General features: G+C 37.7%; 1 protein-coding gene across 1 annotated transcript; it reads right to left on the bottom strand.

Annotated features, from left to right (window-relative positions):
* Positions 1 to 6,369: 6,369 nt before the first annotated feature.
* Positions 6,370 to 10,140, bottom strand: LOC107800607 (G-type lectin S-receptor-like serine/threonine-protein kinase B120). Its single transcript, XM_016623804.2, has 7 exons — positions 8,587 to 10,140; positions 8,251 to 8,361; positions 7,944 to 8,158; positions 7,640 to 7,850; positions 7,287 to 7,524; positions 7,036 to 7,183; positions 6,370 to 6,892 (listed from the first exon to the last, which is right to left on the bottom strand). The coding sequence occupies exons 1-7, from the start codon at positions 9,884 to 9,886 to the stop codon at positions 6,584 to 6,586; spliced, it is 2,532 nt and encodes an 843-aa protein (XP_016479290.2). The 5' UTR covers positions 9,887 to 10,140; the 3' UTR covers positions 6,370 to 6,583.
* Positions 10,141 to 10,836: the final 696 nt, after the last annotated feature.

Here is a 10,836-nt window from a genome sequence, read left to right as displayed (position 1 = left end):
AGAGACAACATTTTTTTTTGAATTATGAATTTCCGTTTTTTTTTTACTTTTAAATAAATACCTTCTCTTTTTTTCTTTTTTGATTTTAGAAGTGATAAAAAAAGAAAAAAAATTTATATTATTTTTTTTAATAACTCAAACTAAGAAGACAAATTTTGTTTTTATTCCTTTTTAGAAAAATTCCGGCGAGGTTTTGACACTACTTGGACATTGGTTTTATTTTTCCAAAATAAGTAATTATCTCCCTACGCCGCTATTTTTCTTTTTTAGAAACCGGTCAGCATGCGGAACTGAAGCAAATAAATGCGCAAAACAGATAGGAATGCAGCAGGATGGTTTTTTCATTTCAGGTTGCCTGTCCTAGACGGACCCAACCCCTGTGTTGAGCCCCCTAAGTCAAATGCAACATGATGCAAATAAATGTTCCTACTAGGGATCCGGCATGAAGTTTCGTTATACTAGGTTTATAACCTGGGCATTTGTTCTAGACTGTGTACCCGAGCAGACAACTCGAGTCGAGGAGGGGGCTACGTACTGGGGACCCGCGAGATCGTCCGGCTTTGTAACTTGTCCGACCTCTTTCTTATTTCAGGTATCGACACTAACAGAATAGGGAGTCTCGACCAGCGAGCTTCTCCCCGGGGGTAAGAAGAGAAAGGTTTCGGCACAGTTTATATACAGTTCAGATAATATCAAAGCGGTAAAAAATAACATTTAGCACGTTATGCAAAAACATGTAATAAAGATCAGATAATAAAGCCAAATATAACAATTATTCTAAGCTCGAATTCTTGAACCCTGAACTAGTGGTTCTGGGTCAATATTCCCAAGCAGAGTCGCCAGAGCTGTCACACCTCCCTTTTGCGCGCCCGACCCCGAAGGGTTAAATGCGCGAGGGGAGTTTTTCCAATTTAAGTGACAATATTCGAAATGGGATTATTTATTTAATTCAGAGTCGCCACTTGGGAAAGGTTTGGCTGTTGGTGTCCCAAGTCACCGGTTTATCTTGAATCCCAAATCGAGGAAAATATTCGACTTTTCCAAATGAAGTCTGCGAACCAGAAATTCTAAGTAAGGAATTCTGTTGACCCGAGGGAAGGTGTTAGGCACCCTCGAATCCCGTGGTTCTAGCACGGTCGCTTAAATTGTTATAATGGCTAAATATCTGATTTAAATATATGTTATGACTTGCGTGCTTTTATTAAGTTTAAACCGCTTTTATTATTATCATTTATTTTTATAGAATTGCAACGTCGTGAAAAATGCGTTTCGAACCACGTCACAATCAATGCACCCGTGGTCGTCGACACATTTTGACTCCGTTGAGATTTAGATTTGGGTCACATCAATGTGCACCCGTGTTTAAGAAGGTTAAATTATTAAAGGTGCGCCTAAAGCAACTAGCGTATTGTTATTTTGGGGAAGGCCGTAAAATTCGCTAAACGGTCTGTCCCGAATTCTAAGTGTTTTAATATATACATTTAGAGGGCCCCGCAGCTTGTGCATTTTTTGTTTGTCGAGGCTCGTCTCATTCTATTTATTTAAAGGAATTTGCAACGTCATGGAAATGCATCTCAAACCACGTCACAATCAATGCACCCGTGATTAGAGACATATTTCGATTTCGTTGAGATTTGGATTTGGGTCACATAAATGTGCACCCGAGTTTAGGGAGATAACATTATTAAAGGCACGCCTAAAGCAAACTAGCGCATTATTATTTTTGGGTAGGGCCGTGAAATTTGCTAAACGGCACGTCCCGGAATCTAAGTATTTAAGACATATATTTTGTGAGGGCTCCGCAATCTGTACATTTTTATTTGGCGAAGCTAGTCTCGTTTTTTAGAAAGGATATCCTAAAGTAGCTACATTTCTAATACATTTGTCCCTAAAATTAGAAGAAAAGGTACATGCTAATTTAATTATATGCTTTGGCCTGATCCGGATTCTTATGATTAATTATTTACAAAGTTAGGAAAACGTTATACTTTAATGGAAAAATGCTTTAATCTGACAAGAAATCGCATACGAGCTAACGAAATATAACACTTAATCCGAACATTTCTTGAGTTGAACTTAACTAAACTTATTTAGGCTAGATTAAAGGATTTAGCTACTAGATATTGTTACCAATGGGACTTTGAATGTGACCCTATGTACTGCCTAATGGGACCCAAAAAAAACTAAAGGAAACAGAAACAGCATTGTACAAGGTCGGAGTATACGTACCCCGTACTAACAAACAACTGACGAACTAACATGAAGGGCTAAACTCAATCGAGTATCAGTACATACTTTCACACTATTGAATTATAAACTAATCAATTTTTTACAGACTCGTTAATGTACCATGAATATTACAACAAATACTTGAACTTCTTCAACCTTTTTCATTTCATGCTTTCAAACTGTTTCAGTTACATCAATATGGGACTTGAAATGTGTACCTGGAATGCTGAAATGCAAAGAGGAAGAAGAGAATAACAGGGAAGATCAGCAGCAGCAGGAATCAGAGTAACAGCAGCAATCAAAACAACACAGCAGAGCAGATTCTATTGCAAGGGATGGAACTATAGTTGAAGAGAAAGTAGCCAAATGAAGCAGCACACAGTGTGGTGGAAACAGAACTCCAGACAATCCAATTTTGAGATACATCAAATGCAACAAAACACTAACAGTAATCTCGATTGAAACTTAGAAGAAGCAACACTACCTAACAAATTGACAACAGATGAACTTCAGACAAACAAAACCAAGTTTCTGATTTCCTATCTGTTTTATCTCTTTCTTGCTCTCTTTCTATTTCTGTATATATGTGTATCTATGTATGTCTCCAAACCTCTCTTCTCAGATCTCTCTTGATCTCCTCTCCTTTTTTCTTAACAATTTCCCTCTGTGTCTGTATCTCTAATATCAGATGGTATTCTTTTCCTCTCCCTGTCTCTATATGTTCTGTGTGTGTATCAAATCTCTCAATGTGCCTCCCTTTTATAAGCCTTAACATCAACCCTTTTACAGCCTGTTAGATTAATCAGATACCCCTCCCATGTGCTGCCCCTTTTCAGTTCCACTTAGCTATTTAAGTATTAGAAACCCATCATATTCCCTGGCAGACTTGCCCTTTTGAAAGAGGTTTAATACTTCTTAACTAAAGCAGGGTAATGGGCAGCAGAATATATCTGACAGCATGTGCTGTCGATTATTTTATTCAAAAGCCCTTATGCAGGGCACAGGCTGTGCACAAATGCACCTGTGGTGCACAAATGCACATGTTGTGCAGAAAGTGCACATGCCCTCCAATTCAGAAGTTAAACAAACATTCCTTTTTACATTTCTGATTCAAATTAACAATTATAAGTAAACAAACTCAGTTCCTAATCGATTCAAACAAATGTGTACAGAAGCAAATCGATTTGTTATTGTTCAGGCAATTGAAACTAATTGACGACACATGTCGACTCGACTATATTAATCATAACATGCACAATCGTAGCCAAAAATCAGACATTTAACAGCATCGACACATGATTTGAATTATACTGACTAAACAAAGTGGTATTTGAGGAATCAATTAGTCAGTTCAAATTTGAAAATCAGCTAATTGCACAACACTTACATACACATTATCAGAACAAATAGAAAGAAGGACTCAAGACAACGAGGTTTAGGCAAAGTGGATAGGACACAGTTGATAAAATTCGAAATAAATTACACAAAATATGAACAGACCTTGAAACCACACACGTACTGAATAACAAGGAGAAAATAAACTTACCTTAAAACTTTGAAAGAAGAAATAGAAAAATCAGCTTGTGTTTGAACAGACCTTCTTTAAGGTTGAACGGACTTTAAACGAAGTGTTTCTCGGATGAGAAACACTTCGATTAAGGTCCATTAGACCCTAATCTCTTGGCTTAAACAGGCACGGACTAGGCTTGGGGCTTCTAGGGTTCGTGGATGGTAGATTTGGGATTTGGGCTTCCAAGGTTAGATTCGGACCAAACCAAGCATGGTTTGGTCACGAGGGGGGTCCGGTGATTGTCTGGTATGAATCTAGGGCAGATCGGTGTAGATCGAGTTTTGCTCGAATCTTCAAATGAAGATTCGAGGACCTAGAGGATGATTCGAACTAAACAGACTACAGATCCATGTTCAGGGTGTCAAGGTGGTTTTAGGGTGTTAAGGTGAAGGTCATCGGCGTTCATGCCGCCGGCTTTCATGGTGAAGGTGTACAGAGGCGGCTCTAGGGTTTGGGGTTGAAGACGATGAAGGCTGGGGTTCGGATAGGGGGGCAGGGTAATGTTATGAGTTTATATAGTTAGTGGGTAGGTGGATCCTGGCCGTTGGATGAGATGTGATGAAGGGCCAGGATCCTTCGACTAACAGGGAACGGCGTCGTTTCAAGGGTAAAGGGTTGGGGTCGGTCCGGGTGAGACGGGTCGGGTCTGTTAGTGGGTTTGGGGTGAGAGATCTTGGCCATTGATCAATCTGAGATCAACGGCCCAGATCAGACTGGATCAAAACGGCGTCGTTTGGAACGCCTCCTGAGGTCAGCTGATCTGGACCGGGTTTACATGGGGTTTGGGCTGAGTTTGTTTGGGCTTTGAATTAAAATGAAAATCAGCCCAAACTGATTTTCAAACCCAATTTTGCACTCTCTCTTTTATTTTTTATTTTTTTATTTTATAACAAAACCTAAGTAAATCAAATTAAAATTAAATAAACACTTAATACAATTATTTGCACACATATATCAAAATATTTAAAACAGGTAAAATCAAACAAAACAAAAATCACGAACAAAGATGCCTATTTATGATTTTCTATTTAACAGCCGGATTACGGTTCAAATTACGCATGACACATACATTTTTTGTATTTTGTTTTAATAAAATAAAATGGGCAAAAATCGTAAATAATTAACAAAGTGCCATGTAAAAATCCAAAAATTGTACAGCAGGACCAATTGTTATTATTTTTTATTTATTTTGGAGCGATTGTCGCGCGAAACAAAAATCACGTGCTCACACTGTTTTGAACAAAGCAGAAGTGCAGAAGCCTTGGCCGCCACATTATTTGAAGCAGTTGAGCCTCTTCGCCATGCTTTGCGTAAGATACCATTTGCAGCACATATCTGAACATCAAAAACAGAAAGATGCATGTCTCCCATTTTGGACATGCTATTTTCTGTTATTTCTTGTTCATCTTTAGCCAACCTAATAGCAATCACAGCTGCTCCAGGATTTCAACTATTTAGGCTTTTTAATCCCTTTCGACAAAAGCTCCTGTGTTTCTCAGGTATGTCCTCCAATTAATTTCTTTTCCTCAGAGGTGGTGATAAAAATTTATATCATCAGAATTCTATAGTTTAACAATATCTTTTTGTTTGATGTATCATTAAAAAGGCTACTGTTAGTGCTTATTTATTGTTCAAGGAGCATAAGTTGTTTGGAATCTACAAGTGAGAGGCTGGGAAGATCACCAGTATACTTAATTTAGAATCTACAATCCATTACTAATTTAGAATATCTAAAATCTACATTTCCATATTATTTTCCTTTTCTTTGGGATATGGGGAAGTGGATTACAAGATGAGGAATCAAACTCCGACCTACACGGTGAAGGTTTGAGCTACCTTGATTCCCCATCTCCATATTTAATTTGATGGTGAAGTTTGAATTTGGCAATGTTCACCTTTGCATAGCTCTATAAGAAAGTTATAAGGTAAAATAGGTTATTCCCGAAATAAGTTTATGAACACCCCTAGAGTTGAAGATTTCTTCCATGTTTGAGTTTCATAAAACAACTAATGATCCACAACCACCACAAAATTAACAATAATTAATCAAATAAATAAATTCCATTTCCCCTTCTGCTTCAAATGGAGCAGAAGCCTATCTCCCTACGTAGAGTTCCATTCCTGCAGAATCTGGTAATAACTATTGCTTTTCTAACAAGGATTAATATTGCTTCTCAGGCATCAGAAAAAAAAAATGGTTTCTTGAAAAGAAAGAACTGGCCAAAATCTGTTTCAGAATGAAAACAATTCTGCAATACACGTAAAGTTAAATGATTAAGGAAGTTAAACACACGATCCGTGGTTGCTCTAGACAAATGATAGTAGAAGAAAGCATGTAATTCTGCTTCTTAAATAGGAGTATAAAGGATATTTGTTTGTAGACTGATGGAAATACTTCATTCTGAGCAACTTGGTAGGAAAACTGAGACTTGCTCAATTATAGAGCACCTCCACCTCTAACAGTAGGTTGTGAGTTCGATTCATGAGGGGATAGGGTAAGGAATTACCGCTAATCTCTTTCCGCAGTTGGGGGTTGGGGGAGGGGGAGAAAAAAGAGTAACTGGGGAGCATATTCAAAATTCAAGAACTTCATATATAGTGATTGAACATATCTATCTCTCTTAAAGTGCTGAACCATCTACTGTACACATGGTCTAATAAAGTATACCTAGCCAACACAAAATTATGAACATATTTCCAAGTATAACTTGAAAAAAGTTACATTACTTGATCCTATTCTCTTCAAATGAAGCAGATATGTAAGAAAGATCAAGCATTAAACAATCATCTACCTATTAGTACACTGATTGTGACATTGTTTGAGGATGGCAAATCCTGATTCCCATGCCACATATCTGCATCAACAGATCTTCTCATTGAGGTATAAGTAGGTTGCCTAGGCAAGGGCAATCTCATATTGTCAGTTTCCAACATCAAAACTACAGAAGACATGTTTGGCCTGTGAACAGCCAAGTCCTGAACACAAAGCATTGCCAAGTGTATACATCTCAATGCTTCATCATGCTGACATCCATCCCATATTGAACGATCCACTAGGTCCATTGGTCTACCTTCGTCCCACTTCTCCCATGCCTGAAATATTTTCCACCAGAAAAATATGAGAAAGATGACCACTCTGTCATTGCTCAATTACACAAGAAAATTAGCCCCATTATTCGGACAGCATGTTCTGGACTAAAAATATTGAAATAGTGGAGAAAATTATTCAGACTTACATATCCAATAATGCCTGAATGCTCATCCGACCGAAAGCTTGTATTTCTTCGCCCAGATATAATCTCAAGCAATAGTATTCCGAAGCTGTAGACATCAGACTTGCCAGAGAACAGGCCTTCCATTGCATACTCAGGAGCCATATATCCACTGTGTTTAGCAACAAGGTATGAGATGAAATGGATTTAGCTCCAGGAACAAGAAAATGGAAATTAGAGTCTCTTAAAAAGACCTAAAATAAAATGATACTTACTATGTGCCTACAACTCTGTTTGTATTTGCTTCATTTTGGTTTCCTCCAAATATTCTGGCCATGCCAAAGTCTGAAATTTTTGGGTTCATCTCTTCATCCAACAAAATGTTACTAGCCTTTAGATCCCTATGGATTATCCTAAGTCTTGAATCTCTATGGAGATATAGTAGCCCTCGGGCAATCCCTTCGATAATGCTGAAGCGTTTTCTCCAGTCTAACTGGGATTTCCTAGCAGGATCTGCCAAAGTTTAACAGCCATTACAATTGTTAGTGATCTGTCTCAATGAGATGTGTTGCTATAGAAAATATAAGGAAGCATAAGCAATTTTTTTGATAGAATTTCAGGAACTTACCAAATAAAAATGTATCTAAGCTTTTGTTGGGCATGTACTCATAAAGCAGAATTTTTTCTTCTCCTTCTATGCAGCAACCCAAAAGCCTAACAAGATTTCTGTGTTGTAATTTTGCTATCAGAGTGATCTCATTCTTGAACTCCTCATCCCCTTGTCCAGACCTTTGTGAAAGCCTCTTTACAGCAACTTCTTGACCACAAGGTAACCTTCCCTAAGGAGAGGAAAAATAACTTATCTTTAGTCTAAAACAAGGCCATATACGTCCTAATTGACACAGAATAATCCATCAAGATTGAAAATTTACCTTGTAAACGGGGCCAAAACCCCCTTGCCCAAGCTTGTTTGCAAGACAAAAGTCGTCAGTAGCTGTGGCCACCATGCTGAAGCTGAAAAATGCTAATTCTGAACCATTTCCTTGATGCCCTTCAGCATTGAGGTCGCCCGGTCCAGATAAGTCAGCGGAGAACTCTCCGCTCCTAACTAGATGGTTTTTGGGAATTTCATTGATCCTCTTGGATTCTGAAAATTAGAAGTCGAAGTTATAAGTACAACATGGAACACATATCAAATGCAGCTAGCCAAGTCAGAAAGATTGCTGCATCAAAATTTACCTCGTTTTCTGGCCCTGTATCTACATACTAGCCAAACAGCTGCCATAACAACCAAAGCTAGAGCTACTAGAACTGATACTATAATAATTACGATCGTCCTGTTATTCTTACCTGTTTCAAGAGATAGTCAAAGGAGAAAATCAAGAAATTAGAAAGGCTAATCGTTCTTCAAACTCTCAAACTCGAGGAAGGAAAAGAAGTATCTGCTTAAAATGTTGATCTTGCTACTAACGAAAACAAACAAGAAATGAGTCTTTGTACAAAAGAACAATTACTTTGGATTTAAATTTGTATAATTGCACAAATAAAAGATTCAGCAGAAAATAATGTGCTTACCAAATTCAGAAGGATCAAGGCGAACATACAGAGTGTTCCCACCTTCCTCAAACTGCTCTATATCAACTAAATCTTCAGTCCATATCATGCAATTGATTCCTTTGACAAAAGCATAAGCATTACAGGAACAATTGTTCAGGCACTTGGTTCTGCACGTGTCTGTGTTTTGTGCATCTGCAATAATATCTGCATAATCAGGCAATTTAACTTTGTGAACAGCCAAGAATCCATCATCTTTTGCATTATCATTCCTCGGAACACTGCTACTTTTCCTGCATTCCAATTCTGTCCTCCTAATACATCCTCCTGTCCGGTTCCCAGCATGCCATTGCTCCTCAACACGTGGTACAAATCCTTCTACACAAAGGCATACTTGTTCATGACATTCCGCGAAATTCCCACAAAAGTTATACAGGTCACAAACACCCGATGGCATAGATTGTAACGTGCTCCATTGCTCCTTGTCTTCGTCCCACCTCTGTTGCAGCTCAATTCCAGTCACATCAATCTGGAACCTCACAAACAAAGATGTGTCCGAAGCAGTGTAAGTGAAGAACGACTTACCATCCTCGTTGTTAATTTTGAAACCAGAAAATAATGTAGATCTAGTCACATTAGGAACACCAGTGAATTCCACTCCATCAAAATGTCCGCTTCTCCAGCGTCTATCCGATCCATCCCAGATAACAATTTGAGGTGCTCCACGAGGATCAACCCCCAATGAGTACCTTCCAGGTGAAGGATCACTCTCATTTGTCCAACTACTGAAAACTTTATGCTCTTTACTTTGTCTTTCCACAAAAACTCTCATCCCAGGTAAAAAGGTGTCTGTAGGATGCAAGAAGCTTTGCCACAATTCCGTATTTAACCTCGCAGCATTCTTGTCATTGTTAAGGATGACAAGATTGCCATTGTCCAAGAGACAAGCGGTAGAGTTTTTGGTCGCGACTGTAACATTACTCAACCACAGTGAATCTCCATGTCCATTTTTAACAACCAAATTCCCAATTTGGTCAATTGAAAAAGTACCATTTTTATCGGGGACAGGCTTGTGCCTATTGGCAACCCAAACAACTGTCTGTACTGTTACATGAGCGTACCATATACCAAGATACCTTTTACTAGAACCTGTAGGACTAAAGAACCCCAACACAAAATTCCCTTCTTTAGAAGTGATGTTATCACCATCTTTTAGAATCTCTCCTATTGTAATTCTATCATCTGCTGAACAGAATAAGGATAAACAAGAAAGAAGGAAAAAGACGACGAACCAAACGGAAACTCTAAAGCTAGCAGCCATTCAAGCATTTGCAAATGTGATACCAAATTCAAGAATGGAGAACTTGAATGAATTCTGAATAAGAAGAAGAGGATGAAGAAATGGTGGTTAAACAAAAGAGGATAAAAGGGGAATAGAAAACAAAAAGAAAGAAGAAACTTCTGATCACTGGGGGATTGGTTGGCTAAGTAGGAATAATATTAGAGCTGAGAAAGATTGACCTGAAAAGTACTTTGTGGAAAACAAGTTGAAGAGTCTTTTGCTGACTAGCCACCCTCTGCGCGCCCCACAAGTGCACTTGTGATTTTTTTAAGCAATGTTAGGTGGGAGAATAAAACACAAGGGAGAAGACCTTGATTTCAGTATATGCATCTATTAAAACGTGTGCAAAGACAAACATATTAGTATAATTATAGAGGAACAATGTAATAGGATTTTTATACTCTCAATTTATTGTAAAGGTTTAATTTTTAAATAATATAATAAATTCGTACTACTATCTTTTTTCTCCTCCTAAGCATGAGTTACACGGTAACTTACTATTTTACTTTTTTATTTTGGAACAAAATAAGTGTCAATTTACATAATCAAGAAAGAATTAATTTATTTTTCCAAAATTTTGCCTTTGTTTACATATTTCAATGTGACAAAGTAACAATTAATTAAGGTTAATTTAGTGAATATATTTTCTCTCTCTAGGAGTTCGTAATTCCTTAATGGGTGCGTCAAAGGTAAAGTGATCATTTATTATGGACCGGAGTGAGTATTTTTTTCTCCTTGTAAGCGTGAGTTCCATTTTAACTATACATTGGTTGCAACGGAGCTCTTTGGTCAAAAGGACCTATTCTGTTATGTCGTATTATGCTACTTTTTCCATTTCGAAACTGATATAGTGATATGTTTACATTGAATTTACTATTTCCTCTGTTCAAATTTATGTTATGTCCCTTTTGTTTTAGTTGAAGGCAATT

The sequence above is a fragment of the Nicotiana tabacum genome, chromosome 3 (assembly GCF_000715075.1).
Source record: "Nicotiana tabacum cultivar K326 chromosome 3, ASM71507v2, whole genome shotgun sequence".
In the NCBI taxonomy this organism is placed as follows: Eukaryota; Viridiplantae; Streptophyta; class Magnoliopsida; order Solanales; family Solanaceae; genus Nicotiana; species Nicotiana tabacum.
This window is presented reverse-complemented; position numbering and strand designations above follow the sequence as displayed.